The sequence below is a fragment of the Montipora foliosa genome, chromosome 11, assembly GCF_036669935.1.
Source record: "Montipora foliosa isolate CH-2021 chromosome 11, ASM3666993v2, whole genome shotgun sequence".
Classification (NCBI taxonomy): Eukaryota; Metazoa; Cnidaria; class Anthozoa; order Scleractinia; family Acroporidae; genus Montipora; species Montipora foliosa.
In genome coordinates, this window is record NC_090879.1 from 4,956,952 (window position 1) to 4,980,284 (window position 23,333).

At 38.5% G+C, this 23,333-nt stretch overlaps 2 protein-coding genes and 1 non-coding gene across 6 annotated transcripts in view; 1 reads left to right on the top strand and 2 right to left on the bottom strand.

Annotated features, from left to right (window-relative positions):
• LOC137975867 (rabphilin-3A-like) overlaps positions 1–1,795 on the top strand; it is a 26,616-nt gene extending 24,821 nt beyond the window's left edge. For all 4 annotated transcript variants that reach the window (XM_068823071.1, XM_068823070.1, XM_068823072.1 and 1 more), the window contains one exon: positions 1,249–1,795. In XM_068823071.1, coding sequence (XP_068679172.1) covers positions 1,249–1,379 — 131 coding nt within the window. In that variant the 3' untranslated portion in view covers positions 1,380–1,795. The remainder of the gene's footprint in view (positions 1–1,248) is intronic.
• Positions 1,796–4,992: 3,197 nt separating this feature from the next.
• Positions 4,993–23,231, bottom strand: LOC137976592 (lysosome membrane protein 2-like). Its single transcript, XM_068823966.1, has 6 exons — positions 21,376–23,231; positions 16,243–16,529; positions 12,253–12,432; positions 9,460–9,658; positions 8,583–8,706; positions 4,993–7,390 (listed from the first exon to the last, which is right to left on the bottom strand). Exons 1-6 carry the CDS (start codon positions 22,932–22,934, stop codon positions 7,190–7,192), a joined length of 2,550 nt encoding a protein of 849 aa, XP_068680067.1. The 5' UTR covers positions 22,935–23,231; the 3' UTR covers positions 4,993–7,189.
• Positions 11,316–11,388, bottom strand: Trnas-uga (transfer RNA serine (anticodon UGA)). The gene has a single exon. It is a non-coding gene; the product is annotated as a tRNA-Ser (tRNA).
• Positions 23,232–23,333: the final 102 nt, after the last annotated feature.

The window sequence follows — 23,333 nt, forward strand, 5'->3', positions numbered from 1 at the left end:
TGATTCCCAAACTCTGCATCATGTGGGTTGAGTTGGGTCTCTACTCAGCTCTGAGGGGTTTTTCTTGGGGTACACAGGTTTCCCCCTCTCCGAAAAACCAACCTATGTTTGGGTATGTGTTGAATAGACATTTTGGCAGATAAGGCGGCCATTTTGATTTTTATTGTTTTAAATGGCTATTATGGGATGCCCAGGGGGCAAATACATATTAATCTGCCCCCTGAGCATCCCATGTCTTTCAAACAATAGAAATCAAAATGGCCATCGTATCTGCAAAAAGGTCTATTGATTTGATTTCTATAGTGTTCCCAATTAGTGCCTTACGCGCTAAAAACACTTGACACTTGAAGCGGTTTTCAAATGTGTCGTAAAACCAAAACCAAAGCAATTACTTTAGCCAATCAAAAAGGGACGGAGACAATCCAGTAAACCAATCAAAACTCGAAGCAATTACACATAGCCGACACAAAGCACGGGAAAATGTGCACGCGCGAGCCACTATTAGCCTACCATGGTTTTGGTTTCACTTCTGATTGGTTGAAAAAGTGATGCGAAAACTTTGAACCAATCAATGAGTAAAATAATGCAAAACGAAAGTAATTCGCTAATTACTTTCGACACTTAATTGAAAACCGCTCTATCATCATCATAATTATTATTGTAAAAAATGAGAAAAAAAGTGTGGTGTTCATGACTTCTTGAAAGACAATAACTGTAAGCCCTTCTCACAACAACCCTCAATAATATTGTTCAAGACCAATGGATGTGTCTCCTTGGTATTGTTGACTGACCCATGGATTTGTAAAATTGACCATTAGAGGTCCATCTTACAAGGGACCAAGTGTGCCCTATGTATTGTGAAGCATACTTGGATGTCCTTCCAGATGCTTTATAATGAAGCGACATTTCTCCACCATTTAATGCACCTAATTACCCAGTATTTTATATTCGTTGGCCATCCTTGGGTGATCCTCTGAAGATGCTGAAAGATGAAAACTAATTTTCCATTTTGTTCGTTTCCCACACACTCTTCTTTCCGTTTTTATATGCTTCCCAGACACTCCAAATCCCTATTTGGTTTGTCAGTGTGTGGTAATAAGAGCTTGCGAATATGGCCACCTCACATTGGCCTAGCCGCTTGTTGCATTTGGGCAGGAGAGCAACAAGTGGACAAGGTGATGTGAAGCAGCTGTATTGGCAGGCTATGTAATAACATCTTGTATGTGTTTTTTTTTTTTTTTCAAATAGGTGGAATTGTCTTGGACATCAAATCCAGTGGTAGTGCTCTGTCTCACTGGTACGACATGCTAAAAACGCCAAATCAATTACATATCCAATGGCATACACTGGAAAAGTTGGCCAATCACGAACAGGAATGATGCATCACATGATGTCGAATAGTTCAGCAAAAGCATCAGCAAAAGCTTACTTAGTAAAAATTTATTTTCAAAATATATATATATGGTCCAATTTCCTTGATAAGGAGTACAAGGAAGTTATCAAAATAGTGGTAATTAATAATTAGAAGTAACAATATTTATTTTCTAAATCTTTAAGTGCTGTAAATTCAATTGTAAGTACATACCAAGACGTTTCCACTAGGTCCAAGGTTTTAAGTCAACTACCTCCCCCCTCCTCCTTCCTTTCAGATAAAACCCCCTTCTCAGGCTTGTGAGAACTACACTTTGGCTGGCCAGGAAAGCACTTAGAACTGTTTTAAGTAGGGGGACATCAAGAAAACTTTGAAATGGATAGCTTTAGTTTGAGCCTTCTCCCATATGGATGCATGCAATCCTTTTAAAAGAATGATTTATCAAAGCTGGTAGACTGTCAACATTGAAATTTTTGGCAAGTTTCCATTCATCCTATATACAGTGTAAGGTAACTCACTTTTGAAGTCTCACTTCAATCTCAAGATAACAGTTAAGGACAGTGCCTACTATTGTTATTGCGCATACATTCTGCGCATCTTGAGATACTCTGGTTTCCTATCAGTAATGCTTACTAATACAGTGATATCTTTGTGCGGTTTAAAACTATATCCGGAGAAAGTAGATCTCAGTAAGTACTCTTGGTATCCAAAAAGAAAATTGGGTGTAACCATGCATTTTTGAGGGATAATTAAGCTTCAATTTGAGAAAAAGCACCATACATTACTTTGTACTGTAAAGTTTTTTCCAAATATTATTCATCAATTATCTTTGAAAAATGTGTGGTTACCCCCAATTTCCTTTTTGGATTTCAATAACACTTGTTAAGATCTACATTTCCTACATAATCATAAACCAGGGCAAAAATACCTTTGAATTAGTAGGCACCGTCCTTAAGGGCAACACTAGTTGTATAAGTTAATTTAGAACTCAGGTTCCCTGAGGTATTTAATGTAAATAGTTATTTTCCCAGTAAATTCAAGTTGCTACTGTGGGGCACTTTCCAAAATACTCTTTTGTTTGCCCTCCAAAATTTTGCACAAGTATTCTTTGCAGTTTCTCTTGGGACTTATATGTACGATGGTCCCAAGAGGAAACAAAGAATTTTGGACGGCAAACAAAGAGCATTATGGTATTTTTGAAAGTGGCCTATTTATATATGTAATTCTGGAAAGTGTAAACAGAGATCATGCCTATAGATGGCTTAGTATGACCAGACTTAATATGGCCTCCCTGGAGTAAGAAACATAAAAGAACAGACCCCAGTTGTTCAAAGGGTGGATAGCACTATCCACTGGATAACTCAATTGGCTCTTCTAGTGTTGATCTGTTGGATAGTGATTTATCCTGTGGATAGCGTTACCCACCTTTTGAACAGCCAAGGCCAGAACATCTGATAGTGAGGATTCATTATGACACGAAAGCAAAAACGTACTGTCAGGCCAAATGCAAGCATTGAGTGACACGTAAAAGTTCCAAGAAGGTTGGCCAACATAGTTATTATTATTCTTCACATTCTTCCCTATTGTGGACAATGTTGGGTCAACATCTGTTGTAAATGTAAATGTGCGCTTAGTTGACCACTCCCTACAAGGGCTTTTCAGGATCAACCGGCTCAACGGGATCGGACCGAATGCATGTGAAGGCTCCCATGGTTGCCACCATACAATCCATGTGTGATCTCGGAGCACCGCAAACGCAGCCAGATGCAATTGACTGGGAGTCGATTTTGAGGAGGGAGGAAAACCGGAGTACCCAGAGAAAAACCCTAGGAGTCAGGTTGAGATTGACTGAAACTCAGCCCATATACGACCCGAGACCAGAATTGAACCTGGGTCACAGAGGTGGGAGGCATGTTTGATGACCACTAAAATTCTGTTCATCCATCCTGAAGCCAAGTTTTGTTTTCTACCTTTCCAGCATATTGGGTTAGGGTGAGCCAAAAGTTTTCCCCATACCAGGGGTGTGTTCGTGCTACATATGCCAAGCAGTAACTGCTGTGGACCAACATTGTCACAACGTTTGCCCAAGCAATAGGCCTAGAGCTAATGTTACTATTGGGGAAAAATATATAATTTGACCAACAAATAGGACCATAAAGTAGAAATTTGGTAAATAGAATTTACATTAGTGTACGTTAAATAGCCAATAAAATTAAAGGTGCTGTAAGTTTTAATTTATATGGAAACAGACAATTCAGCGCAGATATGAGCAACTCACCGCTTTTGCTCATTTGAAATAATAAAAAGGACAATGTATTCTGAAATTTATGAGCGTTGATTGATTTTTGAGTCATTAGAACTGTCACAGAAAAGAAAAGAACTTGATCCAAATCTCACAGCAAACTTAAGATAAGTTGAAACAGGCGGGATGCTTTTTTAAGGAGTGGCATTCATCCTTCGCAGATGGACTGCATGATAATTTTTGATGAGGGAATAACAATGGACGGTGTAACATGCAGGTTGCAGGTCATTGTTTTACCATAACTGAAAGAACCCAAACCTTTACAAAAAATTAATGATAACCTTAGGCTTAAACACTATCTAACGCATAGTGTTAGGGCCTAATGTTAGCATTAGTAAAGGTTTGGGTTGTTTCAGTTATGGTGAAGCAATGACCTGCAACATGCAGCTTACACTCTCCAGAAGAAAATCATAGAATTGGAAGAAAAACCCATTGAAAAATCCTTTCTAGAGGGGCACTGTCATGCTAGATTTACTGTTTTTAGGTCAAAACTGGGTAAAAATCTAAATTCATTTAGTACTTTAGCTCACACATACAACATTCCTGACAACCCACTGGCATATAGAGCTATTTGTATTTAATTTCTGGTGACTTTCTGCAGACATGTGTACACCATCTCCAGACTTGAAAAACTGATGAGTTTTTTCAAGTTTCAAGCCATTTCCATCCTCTTCATCCACAGCTACACTTGGATTGTTATTGGCAACAAAGCTACACCCTTATTTTTTGGTCTTGATTGATGCAAAGACATATTTTTGTGTTTTGAAGTTTGACTGAAATAGCATGACACTGCCCCTTTAAGTTCTGTTTTAATGCTTTGCAGCATAAGGATTTTTATAAAGGTTAGGTCAATTTTTTTTGAAAAACACCAAACAGGGAAAACTGACCTTTCTTATTAGTATGTACAGAGAGCATTTTAATGTCAACATCCTAAGAAAAATTAGTTGTCAGTTAAAAAAAAAAAAACCTCTTAAAGCAGTACACATACCAATATGGTATCTTACAGGTATGTTGCCACAAGAAACTGATTACACCAAGAAAAATGCAACAATTTTTTTAGTTACCCTCATTATTTCCCTAAAGATTAATTGTCCCAAATATATTTGATTGCTTTAGGAACTTTTGGGAGCCTTAAAAGTCAGAAAAGCTACCAATAACACTTATAATTTGATCAACAACAGAGCAAACTCATTTGCATGGAATATAATTCAAAAGCTGAGATGGAAAGTAGTTTGTGACGTCAACCTGGTATGGGCACCCATTCCCCTTCATTGCTCAGTCTCGTACCAAAGTTAGTACTGACAGGTGCAGAGAAATGTCATAGCAGAAGACTTGGTCTTTATTGATATACAGTACAGTACTTACAACAGATGACAGATGGGATTACAAATTTGATACCCCACACATACAGACTCTGCCCCCTTTTTCAATAACCACAGTGGAAGTCTTATTCAATTGCCTTGAAGATTAATAACATCAAGTACCCCTAACAAGAATAATAGTAAAAATGCTCTCAATTTTCAAATCACACTGAAAATCAAGGAATCATAAATAATTATATTTAAGTTCCCTTTACACTGTACATGCAGAGGAAGGATTTCAGAAACAAAGAAAATGCACAGCCCACAAATCAACAACACTATTGAATAAACCTTCCAACAAAAGGTGACAATGTATAAATTATTACAAATTTAAGAATTAACGAGTGTCCACATTACATTATTGCTAGTGCCACAAACTTTCTTGTGGTGTCATGCATAATATTCTTTACATTAACAGAATACTTACTTGTCACTTCACCTGTCACTAATTAACTTAATGTGGGAAAATATACAGTCAAAATGTGTTGCGATCAAAATGCTAAATACAAAGGCACTTTCAGAATTATTGATGATTTTGCTCTTTTGAGTAGAGAGGGATTGGAAGTCCTGGTAAAGTTGTGATTGAACTTATAGACCTCTTTCATAATGGCGAGTGAATATGCTCAGCTATTGTTTCAATGCCAATAAGCCTTTCTAACCTTGCTGTGATGTGCAAAACTCACAATACTTATAATGTTAATAATAATAATAATAATAATAATAACTATTATTATAATTATTATTATTATTATTCGAAAAAGAAGTGATTTTTTAATACATTTGACGATAAAAATCTGTGATAAAGTACTTTTCAAAAACGGCGTTTTGACGTTGAGTTAATGTCATTATCAAGTAAAAACAATTGAAATGTTGGAATGTCCTTTCAAGCAAAAAGTTTTGCATGCAGTGTTTTGCGTGTAATTTTCCCTTTCAAGGACCAAATGTCAGCTAACTCGGTGAGAAGACAAATGTGTGACCTCAGACAGGGTTGACACTACTTTGCAACCGGTATTACTTTTTGTCAGCATGAAATTGGAGAAAGATCTCAAGCCAAAGGAAATTAAGCCTCCAATCATAAATCAACAAAACATTGTATATTCCTTTTCATATGATCTGTGTGATGCAGATTATGTCGGCTACACAGCCCGACACCTTCATCAGCATATTGTTGAACATAAAGACTTAACGATTGAAAAACATTTCTTGGAAGCCCATGGGGACACAAGCCTCCTCAGAGACAGCCAGTTTCGCATAATCCGAAAGTGTTGAGGAAAATTTTATTGCCTCTTCTATGAGATGCTTTTAATCAAGGAACGCGATCCAATATTTTGAAGTGGTCAGTAAGGCCATTTCCAAACTTTCTAAAAGGTACTGCATATTTCAAAAAAACTAATCAGAAATTATTTGCATTCTAGTGTACACACTTTTCAAATCCAATCAAATTAGGTAACACATTGTCAAAAAGATCATCAAAAAATGAGCACCTAAGCAAAATTTGGGTAGGTATCACTGCATAGTAAAAAAAACTGGAATTTATCAGGACTCAAACTCAAAAATTCTGAGCAATTAAACATGATTTTATGGATTTGAATGAAAAACCCATGTCCACAGAGGAAAACAAAAATTGGGAGCAAGAAGTTGAAAACAGAAAGAAAGCATATCATGTCCTTGCATTATCCCTACTTTTTGTGTTCTCTGAATGAAAGTTCATTCCAAAATAATATTATAATTATATTGTCATTTATTTGAGGGAAATTGACCATCAAAGAAACTCCTAAGACTTGGAGAATATTACCAAGGGTACAAGACGACGGTATTGCGTAAGTGACTAAAATAGTGTTCTTAAACTACATGCAGCAGCCTTTCAGTTGAAGGAGTACGACTGAAAGTACCAGTTTTCTGTTGTGAGCATCCACATTTGACAAAGATTCGACCTGCAAACCTAATGCACATGATCAGAGCAGAAAACTTGCCAAGGCTCAACTGGGGGCTGGCCGCTGGCAACCACCAGGTGACTCCAAGGTACGTGCACAAGCTGTACTTAAGACAGACTTTCTCAGTTGCTTTCTTCAATTTGGACACTAGCCTTGACTTCTTCTCATAGTCATACTCTTATCTAAAGGTGCTAAATAACAGTTTGAGTTACAACTGCTTTTAAGTGTCCAAATCCTCTCCCATCTCTGAGACGACAGCTATGAGTACAGTAATGTCATCTGGCTTTCCTCCAGTGATGTTGAGCCCTTCATACCTAGCTTGCTTGGAAAATGGTGAGGAAAAATTGGGATCAAAGGAATGAGCCCTTGCTAAGTTTGCAAGGGAATCTGTCACATACTGTATGCTTTCAGTGCTATGATCCTGAAAAATGGGAAAAAAACAAACAAAACTGTTATCTATGAAGAAGTAGAATTCAAAAACACATTGATAATTCATGAGCCTAACAGCCTATCACAACACCTGAGGTGCCTGATGAGTGAATGGGTTAAACAGCTAATCAGAATAGACCGGAAGGATTAAATGTCAGTAAGTGGAGAATGGTTCAGGAACAGTGTTAAGAGTATCTGCCTTCTGACAGTGTTGCCCAAACTGGAATCCTCTTTGTCCATAGCAAAAAATAATAATACATGCAATTAATATTATATAGATTTAGCCAAGCTTAAAAGCGGAGCTCCCTGGTTATTCATTCCTGCAATACTGTAAATTAGCCTAGCTTGAGCCTGCAATCCAATTGAAAACCAGTATCTGGTCAGTGGTCAACTTAAAAAAAAAACAGCTGACCTCGATGAGCTCTAAACTTGAGCCCACAATATTGGTCATGTGATACTGGTCAGCGGATACCTTGTTTTAAAAGTAAAATCATGAGGAAAAAAGGAAATTAATACTTCGTTTTGTAAACTTTTACTTCTGGAAAAGGTAAAAAAGGGATTTAAAGTAAAATTTCACTTCACTACACTGTGCCTTTTAACAAATCTACCAGACAGTGAAGTTCTTTTCCAAGCCGCTACTTTCCCTTAAACCACGGTCAGCCTTCTCAAAACCGGCCGGTCGATGGCTCAATGAGCCGCCTCCTCAGAAAGCTTGACCGTCTCCTTCCAGTCAGAAAATGTCGGACAACACATTTTTAGCTCGAACGTGAAGTCACTGGAGATATTATAAAAGCTTGAAAAAAGTTTGTTTCACGTACAAATTCGCGTCCGCAATATTTTTTGGCGTCGCGCACATGAAATGTTTATTCAACTAACATTCCAGTATTTCTTGTCAGACTCCAAGCAAGTGTCAATTCCATATGTGAAATTTCGTCACTTTAAATCCCCCAGATTGCACTAAATTGCATCTGTGAATGTCTAAATTTAAAAAATTCCCTAGGGGAGCATGCCCCCAGACCCCCCTAGAAGCTTGCGTCCTTTGGGAACTCGCTTGGCCCGGGGTGCCTATACCACCAAACCGTCTCCGCTTTCCTTATGACCTGCTCCCGAAAAATATTTTGAGAAGGCTGCACGGTAAACACTGTTATTGGCCTTGTGATTCAACAAAGTAACAATTTACTCACCTCAAGCTGCGATACTACCCTGAGTATTTGCTCAATGGATACATTATCAAACAGGCCATCAGTAGCCAAGACAATCAAATCTCCCAGCTCCACACTAAATGAAGTGCTCTCGGCTTCATCCAAGCTGATGATAAACCACACAACAACTACAAGTTTTATACCATCCTTTTTTTCAGCTCAAGTAGAAAAAAATTGTGTAATAATTCATTATTACCAAAAATTGAACATTAATTTTTGAATTTCATTTTGCCAAGATTGACACATCTGTGACAAATCATGATAATCAGGAACTGGAATATGGACACCTTACATATACATACACATCGTTCTTAAAACTGCCATGGAACACTCAGACTAATTAAATTTGTTGTCAAACCTTTTACCTGGCATTATGTTATTTTAATACTTTAGTTTGAATTTGTCACTCTTAATTTTGAGTTAACATCAAAACGTTTGGCAGTTTCACAAGAGTTTACATGTCTTTTACAAAATGTATTTCAATGTTCTAGTGTTAAACTTTGCTGTCAAGTGTCACTCAAAGTCTATCCTCCACGGTAAGTATATGAAATCAGATGAACACAAGTGCATTTTGTGATTTATAGGCACGAATGACATTTTGAAAGTTATGAGTGACCATACACTGTGAATCATCAAATGCATGTATTAAGCAGTTTCATAGGATTTATACTTAACACAATTACTCCATTTCTTTGTTTCCATGGCAACTTCAGTATTGCACTGTATAACCTCTTTATGCATTAGTCATTGACCAATCAGAAATGCAATATTCTGTTGAGCATATTTATAAGATACAATAAAGGCAAAAAGGTAAAATGGCAAGATAGTCCTGTACATGAAAGAGTTACAGAAAACTCACCTGTCCTGTATTACAGCACCTGCCTGTCCTGGAGGTGGAATCGCAAGTTGGTAAGGAGTATTAAAATAATGTTGTTGCTCTGATGACTGATGGACGACGCAACCTTGCCGAATAACCAGAAATCCTGAATCACCAAGATTGGCAGAGTGAAGCATCTGGCTTTTTTTATCCAGAACCATAATACAGGCTGTACTGCTTCCTGTGAATGTATCCAATAGAAAGTCAATGATAAGATACCTGTACCAGTTTTACATTTAACAAGAGATGACTTGGAATGACCACAGTACACAAGTTGTATTCTGGACAAAACGTTTATGTCATTTTTTAATAATATTTATTATTATAAGTCCCTAGTACTTTGAAGCACAAATACATGTACATGATACAATGCACATGATTGTACAGCTGTAGCTGTTGAATCACACATGTACCAGTTTTACATTAACAAAAGATGACTTGGAATGACCACAGTACACAAGTTGTATTCTGGATAAAAAGGATTTGACCAGAAGACAAATTAATGACAAAATTAATATACAGGTAAGGCCCCTAACTTTGCTTGGTAAATTGATGGATAACTTTATTCAGTTGATACTGAAAGTCATGCACAATCCAGAGTACCAAAATATACTCCATGTTAAACATTCATATTTTGGATACATGTCCTTACAGCATGTACACTGTATATTCACAGTCAGGCCATCCCTTTTATTTGTTTCGTTTACTGTCGAATGTGTTTCCTGATATTGGGTCGGTCGGTTGGATTGAAAAAAAAAACCAGAAAAAAATCATTAGCATTCTTGGAATCGGAGGCCTGGTACCCCAGCTGTGGAGCCAGGAAAACAACAAGACATGAACCCAAAATCAATATGGTAGAAAAGTTGGTGGATGTTGTGGCAAAATTAAGACAGCGTGCGAAAAAGGATCAAACACCAAAACTGCTATGAGACATAAAAATGGCTTAAAAATGTCATTATATGTAGCTTTTTTTTTATTTTAAAATAAAAAAAAAACCAAAATTTGGGTCAGTCACATGACGCTTCACGGAGAAAAAAAAAGAGGATGGCCTTATTTGAAAAAAAAAAAAACACTGTAATCTTTGCAGATTGAAGATTGTCAGATAGTGACATGCCCACAGGATAATCAGGATAAAGTTACACTGTATCTGGCTTTTGAAGAACTGGGGCAAGTGCACAGTGATTATCCAGTTAATTATAGTACTACCAGTGAAATAAATGACTTGTATACATTTCAAGTGTGGGTTATAGAGGAAATGGACAAGTGATCCCCACACTTATCTGGACAATTTAAGAAATTGTCTGTAAAGACAAAATAATAATAATTATTATAATATTATTATTGTCTCTCATGGGTTTGAATCCAGTTGAATTAAGCAACCTGAATTTTTTAGGTGTCTATAGAGACAATTGCTTTTGATTACCCATTGACACCTGAACTGCCCTGGACTGCCCCTATGGACAAGTAGAATCATCTGGCAGTAGACAAAGTAAAATCTACCAAATGCATTACTTATTAAGTGAAGCTATGATCTTCGCAGTTATGAATGCAATTTTTGCAATTGTGTGGAGAAGCCTGAAAAATTCAGGACTTCAATGGGGTTTGAACCCGTGACCTTGCGATTCCGGAGTGACGCTCTGACCAACTGAGCTATGAAGCCAGTGACGTTGGGAGCAGGTCATTTGTGGGTTCTAATGATCCAGTGAGGAATGAATCAATGATGAATGGTATATGAGATGAATCATACATGAACTGCGGATATGAAATCAAGTGAAGCTATGATCTTTGCAGTTATGAATGCAATTTTTGCAATTGCGTGGAGAAGCCTGAAAAATTCAGGACTTCAACGGGGTTTGAACCCGTGACCTCGCAATTCAGGTGCGACGCTCTAACCAACTGAGCTATGAAGCCACTGACACTGGCAGCTGGTCATTTGTGGGTTCTAATGATCCCGTGAGGAATGAATCAATGACGAATGGTATATGAAATGAATCATATATGAACTGCGGATATGAAATCAAGTGAAGCTATGATCTTCGCAAGGTCACGGGTTCAAACCCCGTTGAAGTCCTGAATTTTTCAGGCTTCTCCACGCAATTGCAAAAATTGCGTTAAGATACCAAATCTCCTTTCCATGTCAATGTTTAGAGGAAGGTTACCTAGTTTAAGATTGGAGGATTTATTTATCACATAAAAACAGAAAAAACTGCTCTTGAAGGACAATGTCATGTAAACTGAAATACTAAGTCTTGTGTCATTAGCATGTCATGTTACAAAAGCTAATACACTTCACTTACATGCAGTGGTTTATTTTTCATTCATTGCAGCTGCAAATGAACTGTCACAAATATCATATTAACTTTTAGGAACAATTCTATCAATCTGAATTTCAGCTTTGTAGCCAGAAATGAAGAAAAATCAGTGTATAGGCATTGAAAATTGGTTGTCGACTTATACAGGAGTTCGACTTTCACCCCAGTAAATACAGTAATAGATTTCCCTCTTTCTAATGCCAGGTGCTTTTACTTATCAATCAGGGGTGGTTCAGGAGTCATGAATGGATTAAGTACACTTAAAAATTAATATTCATTCCAAGTCCTCTCTCACTTTTGTTATTAAATTCTGGTACAACAGCTTGATCCCATGGCATCCTAATTTGTGAAAAATAAGTTTTGTAAACAATAATATTGAATTCACCAATCCTAGAATTATTCAAGTATTGCAAGGGACTACAATGACGCTTGCACATCTTATAACTGTTCCCATTCTACCCACCAAACAAAGGTTCTTTATGTTCAGTAAGATCTTGAAATCCTGCTTTAATAATATTGATAGGAGATGATGAGTCTAGTCCTCCCTCCAACACAAATCTTTTACAGCTTTCCATTAATGCACTGGAGAAAATAGATGAGTCAATCCCATAATGTCTCCAGCCACCAACCCCGTCAGCCACCCCTAATAACATAAAAATAAAAGACTAAAGGTAAATTATTTGTACCTGTGCACTAGCACCTGAAAACAAATTGGCTACTTATTTACTGAATCTAGACCTACATGAACAAGATACTATGTATTAATAATAATAATAATAATAATAATTTTAATGATATGTGACCTGCTAAACACCCTTACTCGCAGTCTGAGACTGAATTGCTAAGGGAGCCGCTCCACAAGATTGGACCGAAGGAGCTGTGCTGCCGGCTAGGTGCTCGGCCCCTGAACACAACCCATGTATGACCTCGGAGTACAGTACCACAGCCAGATGGAATAGGCTGGGAGTTGATTTTGCTAAGGGAGGAAAACCGGAGTACCTGGAGAAAAACCCTCGGAGTCAGGTTGAGATCGACTGAAACTCCGCCCAAATACCAACCTCGTTCCCAGGGTCTCTCTTCTCTGCCTCCATTGTCGTTGAGAGAAGACCCTGGTTCACGCTGGTCACGTGTCTCCCAGATTCTGGGAGGTTGGCGAAATGTGTGTTATGGGATGGGTGGCAATGTAGGCTTTGTTGACATTGCAAAGAAGGGAATCAGCACGCAATTGATTTTGTGGCCAGATGATCATTGACAAAACGTTTGACAGCAGTATTTTATGGACTACACATATGGAATTCGATATGAAAGGAAAAAAGTTGTGGTCAAATCGATCGGACGCCACAGAAAATATCCTCACGTTATTCAAGTTTTCATCTGTGTGAAGGTCCGGATCAACGAACAATGCTAATAGTTTGCAACAATTTTAAAGGAAAGAAGATTTTGTCGTGCAAGAAAACAAGCGAAACGGTTATCCATGGAAAACAAACATGTTCAGCGATCAGCCGGTGTGTTGTTATTTAAGTTCTCGTGTCACATATCGACCTCAAATCCATCAAATCAAACTGTATTAGCATGTGCAGGTATTTCATTTTGTTCTTTGATTTTCGTTTTTCTTTCGAAAGTTTAAACAACGTGATTGCTAAAGTCGCAATCTTGTACAGGGAGTCGACAGTTTGACTTATGATATTTATATTTCAACAACTTCGTGTAAATTGTCGATGTCGTTAAGATTTTTTTTACCACTGCGCCGCGCTTTATAGCGTGTATATTTTTAGTCGCAGTAAAATACAAGAGACATTTTTACCAAGCAAACGTAGTGTTTGGTGTATTCTTTTATGTTAGTGTTTGTTCTGAAGAAGCAACTTTGGCTACTAACGAAATTAATTTTTTTAAAAGCGAACGTCAATCGCCGCTCGACATTGAAGTCGTCTTGTCGATCACAAAAGCTCTTGCTTTTAGTTTGACCGCTTTTGTGGGAATTCATCTCCTGTGGGAATATAACATCAGCTCTTTTGAAGTTTTTATTTTAGAAATGCCTTTTTAAACGAATATTTTTTCGCCCAGGTGCGGTTGCGGGATCAAAATATAACGAAAACACTACCCTAGTGGAAAAATGTTTGTCGATGAGTGTCACGTGACCAGCGTGAACCAGGGTCTTCTCTCAACGACAATGGAGGCAGAGAAGAGAGACCCTGGGAACGAGGTTGCCCAAATACGATCTCGGGGCCGAGAGTTGAACCCAGGTCACAGAGGTGGAAGGCGCGGTTGATAACCACTAAGCCATCCAGACTCCTTGTGCAGGCAACTTCATCTGCCAACTAACTGGAGAAAGGTTGGTAAACATAAACCCATCTTTCAGGGATTCATACTGACATACAATCTTGGACAAAACTCTTGGGAAAAATTATAGTTTAAACATCATTCGACATGCACTCACAAAGAATAGTGGTCCTTGTCCTCCCCCTCCGCTGGTCTGCCCCATACCAATGTTGACAACGTGGTGCAAAATACAGCGCAATCCTTTGGCCGTTTCTTAACCAACATTGGAGTAGGGGAAGGGGGGAGAGTAAAAAGGTAGGTTAAGTCTGCATACAAGCCAAGTGGCCCATCAGGCCGGAGCTTATCCCGGTTTCCATGGCATAAAGCGACTAGGAGTATTTCTACTCCCCCCTGGATGGGATGCCAGTCCATCACAGGGTTAACCCCAGCATTTCGCCGGTACCCATTTACACACCTGGGTGGAGATAGGCACCGTGGGAGTAAAGTGTCTTGCCCAAGAACACAACACAATGTTTCCGGCCAGGACCTGAACCCAGACCATTCGCTCCGGAGTCAAGCGCACTAACCACGAGGCCACCGCACCTCCCACAGCGGGGAAAGTAGGAGGAATTTAATTATTACCACACAGACAAATAATATTAGGGCATCACATTTTCCCAACAAGTTTTGTCCAAGATTGTAGTACGGGAGTTAACCTATTCAGGACGACAATGTCACCAAAAGAACTTAACTCGGGTAATCACAAGGTTTGCACATAACAAACAATATAATTTAAGGAAAATTTTACATAATTCTATAGATATACTGTCATCAAAAAATATTAAGGAAGCATATATGTACAATGAACCAATATCAAAAACTAAAGTTGCAAGAGGAATTTTTTTCAAGATTTTGTCAACAGTTGTCTTTTGAAGATTCCTATAGAGATCTCATTTTTTTTAATAAATGGGCTTTTGGGACCTTTGTATAAACAAAAGAATATCACAACTCAGATATACCTTCAACCCAGTCCTTGTTTTTTATTCCATTGAATATACTCCTTACCAAATTAATTAAGTAAAACAATAATTTATAACCAATTTTTATTGATACATACAAAGTATATAATCTAATCTTTTGCAAACAGCCAACAAAGTTGAATCAACAAAAGGAAGTCCCATTATTGTGTTGATTAAGAAATTAGTATGAGCTACATTGCTACCTACTGCAAAACGTTACAGTGGAAACTCAATTCAACAAGGCAAAAATGGACCAGAAGAATCTGCTTTCGTAATTCATGTCAGCTGTATATAGTTCAAATCATTGTACTGCATGAGGGTTCAAGAATACCCCTTTTGTACAGTATTCAGGTTTTGTAAATGTACATCTGCATCCAGGGTAAGTAACCATAACAGAAATTAATTTGACAAGGTCAAGAAAAGAGAAATGAAAAACTGCAACAAAGGTAAGTATTGAGGGTACTTAATGGCCACTTATTGAGGGATTACCTTGTCAACCTAAATGCATTTCATTTACGATAGTGTTTAATTACAGTCGTCAGTGATGCCAAATGAAGAGTACATAGGAATTTGCATTTTTCTTTACACGCATTCCATAGTTTTTCCCAAAGAAACAATCTTCAAAAGAAGAAAATTCCAGGAAGACCATACCATTGTCAAGTCTTGGATTGTCCACAAAAGATGCTCTTCGCACAGTAATTAATTAACACTAGTTACGTAATTAAAAACCAGTTTTAAATTGGATGGTTCCCGAGTCTATGGCCACGAAAGACCAATCAGTTAATTACAGAATTTAGCTCTATTTTTTTAGATGATTTAAAAAACCAGATAGAGTTAACTTCATGTAGCTGTTGGAGTAGAAACCTTGACTTCAAGCAGTTTCTTGGAAAAGTTATAAACGTATGGCTTAATCAGAATCGTCCAAGCCTGCAGATCAAAACTCTCAACTTAACAGTTACAATATCGCCAAATGGACTCAAAGATGTTACTTTTGGATGGTTAAATGTCGCAGGATTCACTATTCACACGAAGTTGCGTGCTTTTTATGTGGAAGAAAATACACAGTGACAGGCACTAGATAAGTACTTTCCAAAGAAATAGACACAACCATAATTAATTTGCAGATAGAAACGAAAATAAACTTGGTAAATAAGTTTCAATAGGAACCTACTTACCTAATACATCAGAATGCTTTGTTCTTGCCTCAAAAAAGGCATCTTCTCCAAACACAAATTTGTTTTTTGCCGGTTGAAAATCCTTCGAAAACCCGCAACAGGCAGAGATGAGGTGAAGCTTGGTTGGTGAAGTTTGTTTTTTAAGCAAAGGCGCTACGAGTTGTCTCGCATGAGAAGCAATCAAACGGCCATAAACCACAGCACTTTGCATGGCCATCACTGCCCAATATGTTGGAGGTATTGACTTCACATAGTGAAAGACAGGAAATGTGCAAAAAGGGGTTTCTCTTCCTCAATATCAGGCACGATTCCACATATTGTCTTCCCAGGCTCCTCGTCGAGCTGAGATTACATTACGTTGCATTACGTCACGTTTGGACAGCTTTTTTGTGGGGGTGGGGAGGGGACAAAAGCAGCCTTAGCCTTTCTGAGAAGAAAACTTGAAGGTGCTGAGGACCTATTTTATCATCATCGTACTCTCCATGAAATTAACGCGAATTGTTAAACTTCGCGTTAATTTAAGTCACGCTAATTATGTTAAGTGTTTTTTTCCCTGACGTTAATAAAGTGCAGCGTTAATTTTCACGTTCTTAATTTCCATTATTTTATCCCTAATTTTGAAATCTTTCCAAACATTCATGACACCTACAAAACGATAAAATAAGGTACAACCTTTCTTTCTTTCCGTTAGCCTTTACATTAATTAGAATCCTGAGGACTGTTTTGTTGACCAGACGGCTCAGTTTTGTTCAGTGATTTTGCTTCCAGTGTTGAATAAATTTGTTCCAGTGGTCACCACCAACTGCATCTTAATCGTGTTAATTTCCTATTTCCTTTCTTGTGAAATTCTACCTACTCCTTTGCGTTAATTTTCTTTATTCGAAAGAAGTTTTTAATTAAATTCGCGTTAATTTTAGTCGCGTTCATTTCCAATACCTTAATTTCATGGACCATTATTTTCCTATAATAAGGTAATTTTGCGTGAAACGAAAAAGCATGGCAGCCTTTGACAGAGTTTGCCTCTTGTCACGTACATAAGCAGGCAACCTGGTTGTAATTCCGTGTGCAAGTACACTGAATGAAAAATTCCCTTAAAATTCAATACAGTACTCAACGTCACCCGCCAACACTACGCATCAATACTAGTTACTTTATTTAGTGTTCTTGGACACGACAGTATAACTGGTGTCACAGAGGATCTCGACCCCCCCCCCCCCTTTTTCGCGGATTTGGCACCCCCCCCCCCCCCCCCCCCCCCCTTCCCACTCTGTATCGATTAACAGTTAAATAAAGAAGCTGTAATATGGGGTGGGGGTGGGGGGTCCAAATCCGCGAAGGGGACACCGGCAACGTCGTTCCCAGGGCTTTGCACCGCCGCATAACAAGCTTATTTTTAATTGAAACAAGGTTGGAACAGTGATAACATTGAACATCAATCTCGTCAACCAAGCACAGAAAAGACTGCAAAAAGAGCTCAGGGATCAAGAGTGAATCCACTTGTACCCTCTTGGGTTGAGTTATATCCCTATCACGGGTGTTCATTCCATTCCTTAGCCTGCTTGCAAGCGGTAGATGTTGTTTTCGTAGACTGCAAAACAGCCGTAATTTTGAGTCGGACGAATGCATCTTTTCAAGTGACAGGTCTGGAGCGAGGGTGAAAACGAAGAGTGTCACTGGGGAGAGACGCCCTACGGGCGTGTGGAGGCTCGCGCGTTTGGCGCGCGAGAATACGAAAACGGCATGTTTTGCAGTCATCAGACGCCATATTGGAAGAGCATAGGATAGGTCTGGGTCGGGGTGATAAAACGAAATCCTAACTATTTTCAAAAGGCTGTAAGAAAAATAATACGAGATCGAGGCAACAGTTTCTTCGCAACACTATGATAATGAGGGGCAAAGGGGCAATTTCGGCTTCAAAATGATCATTTTCCGCGAAAGAACTGGGGCGAGTTCCAAAACGCGCGGTGAAAAACAAGGGAATTACCTTCATAACCCTGCTGGCTTTATGGGTCTGCACAGCACGAGGTGTTCAATGGAGAGACTGGCGAGACATACAGAATAAGAAAGTGCAATATGCTATGTTTTACACTCAGATCGCAATTTCCAGAATTTCATGATAAATCGGGTGAATCTGATAAAAAACGGGAGACTCCCGATCAAATCGGGAACTTTGGAATGTCTGCGTTATCCTTTCTTACCGCTTCAATTGGATGCAACGATTTCCACTCGCTTTAGAAAGCGACTTTATACTGACTTATAAGTTGACTGAGACGATAGAGCGACATTCGCGTTTTCGGCCAGCTTTCTTTATTTCCCACGTGGAGGGCCTGGGCTGGGTATTACATGTAGATAAGCGTTATCTTCCCAGGGGTTTGGAGAAGAAGGAAATATGGTAAATTTGAACTGGGAACCATGTGAAAATATTTTAGGGAACAAGGCAATAAAAAACAATTTAAACCAATTACTTTTAGGGATCAAAAAGCTGGGAACAAGTTTGAAAGTAATTTCAGGAACAAGGGAACACAACCAAATATTTGAAGGCAACAAAGGCCCCCCCATCCTGGGAGGGCCTCTCATATAGTAAAACGATGATGGCAGAAATTTCTACTCCAATTATGTTGCAAATATCATGAAATTAATTTGATATAAACTTCACATTGATCTGAATAAGCACTAGTAGCCGGGAGAAAATTGTTTGAAACAAGGAGAAAAGGAGGAAAATCTGAGTCTCCCAGCAGCACCGGACGTGCGGGAGATTTGACAGGTCTAGCCGGATGACAAGTACAGGTCGCGCACGGGTAACTCCAATTTGAAAGTTTGGGGTTGCTTTAGTATAGGTAAAACAATAATCTGTAAGGAGTGACCTGAGGAATGGGACCTAAACCTGCCATGCAAGTTAAGACTGATGCAACTCACAGCTGTGGGACATTATTAACAGTTAATGTATGTTGTCACTACCATTAAATAGTTACTGCATCCTGCAAAATGGGCTAAAAAGAGAGAGAGAGAAAATGGGTCATTTTCCTTGAAAAATAGGAAAAAATAGGAAGGACTAAGACAAAAGAGAAAAATAGGCACTTGACTACCTGCAAGTTAAGAGTAATTATCAAAAAATGGTAATGCCACCGTTTAACTGAAACACATCAAACTTGAATTCCTTTAATTTAGTTTTCTTTTGATCAACTACCATGAATCTCCCAATTATCAAATTACTACAAAAGCAATGAAAATGACAAAAAAAAAATTACTTTTCAGAATCAAGAAATGACCTAAACATGAATGTCCTGGGGTTTCAATAACTTTTGAAGTTGACAACTAGTTCGAATAGAATAACTGCCTGCTGTCATTGTCATAATAACCTTTAATCTTAGGTTTGAAAGAATCTGTCTTTAATTGCTTCAATATATCGAGGGAAAGAAGTAGCTGAATTCCCTGAGTGAAGTAGCCCACGCTTTTTGTTGGCCGTCGGTGCATAACATTATTGAAACCCCTGAATGTCCAATGTAGAGAAAGTGTCTAACCGGCAGGTACAAAACATGGGTCACAGGTCATTGCTTTACCAAGACAGAAAGACCCTAAACATTCATGAAAGCTAACCTTAGAAACCTTGGGTCTAATTCAGGGGTTTTATTAGCCTCCAGGGCCCGTGTACTAGCACCCGTCTATGCTGAGTACAGTAAATAATCCACCTTTGCTCAAAGGAGGTCTCAAGATCAAATGCCAGACTATATATAAGGGTGCCCACTTGCTCTATCACAAGGTCCCTTCTACTTTAAAACTAATAAAACCCCTCTCTAATTAGGCCCAAACATTTTTATTCATGAGTTGCAATACTTTGGAAAACAAATGCGCAAGTTTTCCAAAGTGACCTGTGTTTTGAACCTGCCTGTGTCTAACATAAAAAGTACACAAGCTGCAAATCCAAATACATTACATACAATAACTCAAATAAATAAGAACTATTAAAAACTTTACATCGGCAAAAAATGGTGCAGTTAAATAATTAATTAAATCAAGTACGTAATAGTAAACATGGAACAAAAATGGTAGCTGTCACTTCTATAATATTAATTTTGCATAAAAATTACAAAAATTTAGATTACTTTTATCTCTAAAATAAGCTTTCAAAATCCACAGAATTACTATCTGTTGTAACATTACTTATCTCTAGGCATTACTCCTATTTAGAAATTTAGTAGCAAACAATCAATAATAAATATATATGATCTACAAATCATGAAAGCAGAGTATCAAACAAAATTCGCCTAAATGTAGGTATAATTGCCATTGAAACATACATTTTTTTGCAAAAATTAAAAAAGAGCTTCTCTCTCTATCTCAAGTAGAAATTTTAATGTTTAGCGTCACTCACTGACTTCCTTAATTAACTTTTTGCATACACCAAGGTCACTGGGAAGCATGAAAAGTCACTGCAGAAAGCGTTGACGCTAACATGTAAAATCTGATCTGTGCACTGACGTGTGGATCCAGGATTTTCTTAGGGGGGGTTCACCACATAGGAATGGCATCGTTGACTGGTAGTGATTTTTTTTTGGCAGAATACCAGTTGTATTACCACAATGTGTATAATACTACTTGGGACAAAGCCAGACCTAGTGGGATTTCAGACTCTCAAACTTTCATTTTTAAATTCTGAACCCTCTGAGTACTGAGAGAGAGACTCACAGATTTTACTCTAAGGCCAACAATTTTATTTTAATGGGTTAACAACATCTAGGTCCATATGTCCCCTTTAATTAAACACAATCAGGCAGTGATGTCATACCTGAGACAACACTTATGTTTGCACAAGTGATGTCATCAAACACACCAATGAGCATTTTGTACCATTTTGCAAGACAGAGGGGTTAACAACATAAAGGTTCATATGTCCCCTTTGATTAAACACAATCAGGCAGTGATGTCATACCTGAGACAACACTTATGTTTGCACAAGTGATGTCATCAAACACACCAATGAGCATTTTGAACCATTTTGCAAGACAGAGGGTACATGTGTATCAAAGTTTGCCACACTTTCAGTTCCAATCGTTAAGGATGACAACCTGGTTGCCAATGTTACAAATAACATTTCATCATTTTATCATCTTAGGACTCTGGTATTAAGCCCACAAAAGGGGAGATTCTTCTGAACTACCATTGACCACTGACATCAGCTTCAAATGCTTCTGCTTTCGGTTGAATCTAATACGCCGAATCCAAAGAACAATCCCAGTAAAAACAAGCAGTCCTCCAAGAATGACCATTGCAAGCTGAAGTGCATGAACAATGGTAAACATCAACAGAACTTCTCTCTTAAGCTTATCTGCACTTGTGCTGTCGAGTGTAGCAGATTCATTCACAAACATTACAGGAAAAAACATACTGCGAATTCCAGTGGTCTCAACAATACCCTTGACTGCCTCTACCTTGACATTGATTTGCAATCGTTTGCTGCTCTTCACCGCAATACCAGTGTGTGGCTCCACATTTAAAAACGTACCATGTGCCTCCTTATTTGGAGAAAGACCACCTATTTCTTTGTAAAGTGATGGATCTCCCAAGTAAAAATGAGGCGCTGAAATGAAAAGAGGTATCTTCACAGGTGAAGGTGGCTGGCAAACACCTATGTCCAATATGCCAGATGGGTAGCACCTTCCGACACAAAACCCTCTATTATTAGGATTAACCGTGCCATTTAGAAATTCCTCTTCAGGAACAGTGAACTGAAGGGCATTTATTCCCTGGATTCTGGTATTCGCTGCATGAGTTAAGCGCAGGGAACGGCACAGCTCCGTTACAAACACATACAATGTGTCGTCTGGGCTTGTGTCAGGACTAAACTCTGAACCGTCGGTACCATTGATCATATTGGCGTAGCTGGAATTCCAAACTATCAGCTTTTGCTGTCCTTTCCAAGCCTGCCATTGCACAAGGTTCCTGATATCTTTCGCACCAGTACTGACACTTGTGACGCCATCAAAGGTGTTATTTTTCTGGAGCGCAATAATGGGACTTATGTCTGGAAGATCTTTTTGTATAATTTTGGGTAAATCCTTTTTAAATTTAGCATACTCGGCAAAGAGCGGGTCCTTGTAGCCCCAAATCAAATCATGAACTTTTCTTTTCATAAAGAAGTTTTCCTTGAATTTTTGTAAGACAAAGACAGCGATTGCCTCCTTCACTGGAAACGGTAAATTTCTCATGGCTTCAGCCAAGGTCACCAATGGAATATTCACTGATGTGACTTCAACTTCATGAGGATCGCAGGAAGGACACGAAGTCGTCGTGTCGTACACAAAATACATTTCCTGGTTGTATGTAACGGAGGTAGCGCTATCGTTCCAAGATATATTCTTCTTTTGTCGGTGTTCGCGGTATGAAAAGGGTCCTCTTTGAACCACGTACGGTCTGCCGCCATGTCTTACCTCGTCCGGATTCATCACATCGAAAAAAAAGAACTGCATATAGATGGGTACTGAGGGATTTTGCCACTGTGCATAGCCCTCGCTGCAAGGACCCAGCACCAACTTTTCATTGATCTTCCTTTGAATGTAGCGGTCGATTACTTTGGTTTCGTAAAGAGTCACGCTAGTTGCAACGAGAAGGATTCCAAGCAAGCAAAGAAATGCGATAGTCTTCCATCCGATGACGCAGCAACATTTGCCACCCTTTTTCTTCGTATTCTCCATTAGGCAGCAAATTCAATACGATGGTTTTTTTTTCTTCGCTGCTTGCAAAAATTCCAATGGAATGGACGCAGCAAATAAGGCACGACAAACCGCAATGATACTAGTAGCGAAGAAAGGCAGCACCACGTGATCCTCCGTCGACAAACAACAGCTTGGCAAAGACAATTACGTAATCGTTTCTGGCGAAAATTTTCCTCAATTCGTTGGGAAATTTGAAAAGGACCTCAAAAACCTCGAATTCTCAACCAAGTTATACAAAAGTTTAGAACGCTATTACCAATCGTGACCCATTAAAAAGTCATGTGAGTTTTTTAAGAAGCTTTTGTCTTTGTTTTGAGTGGGTGGGGAGAATAAAGAGAGAATAAAGTCCAAAGGTATCTTCTTTCTCCACACAGGATT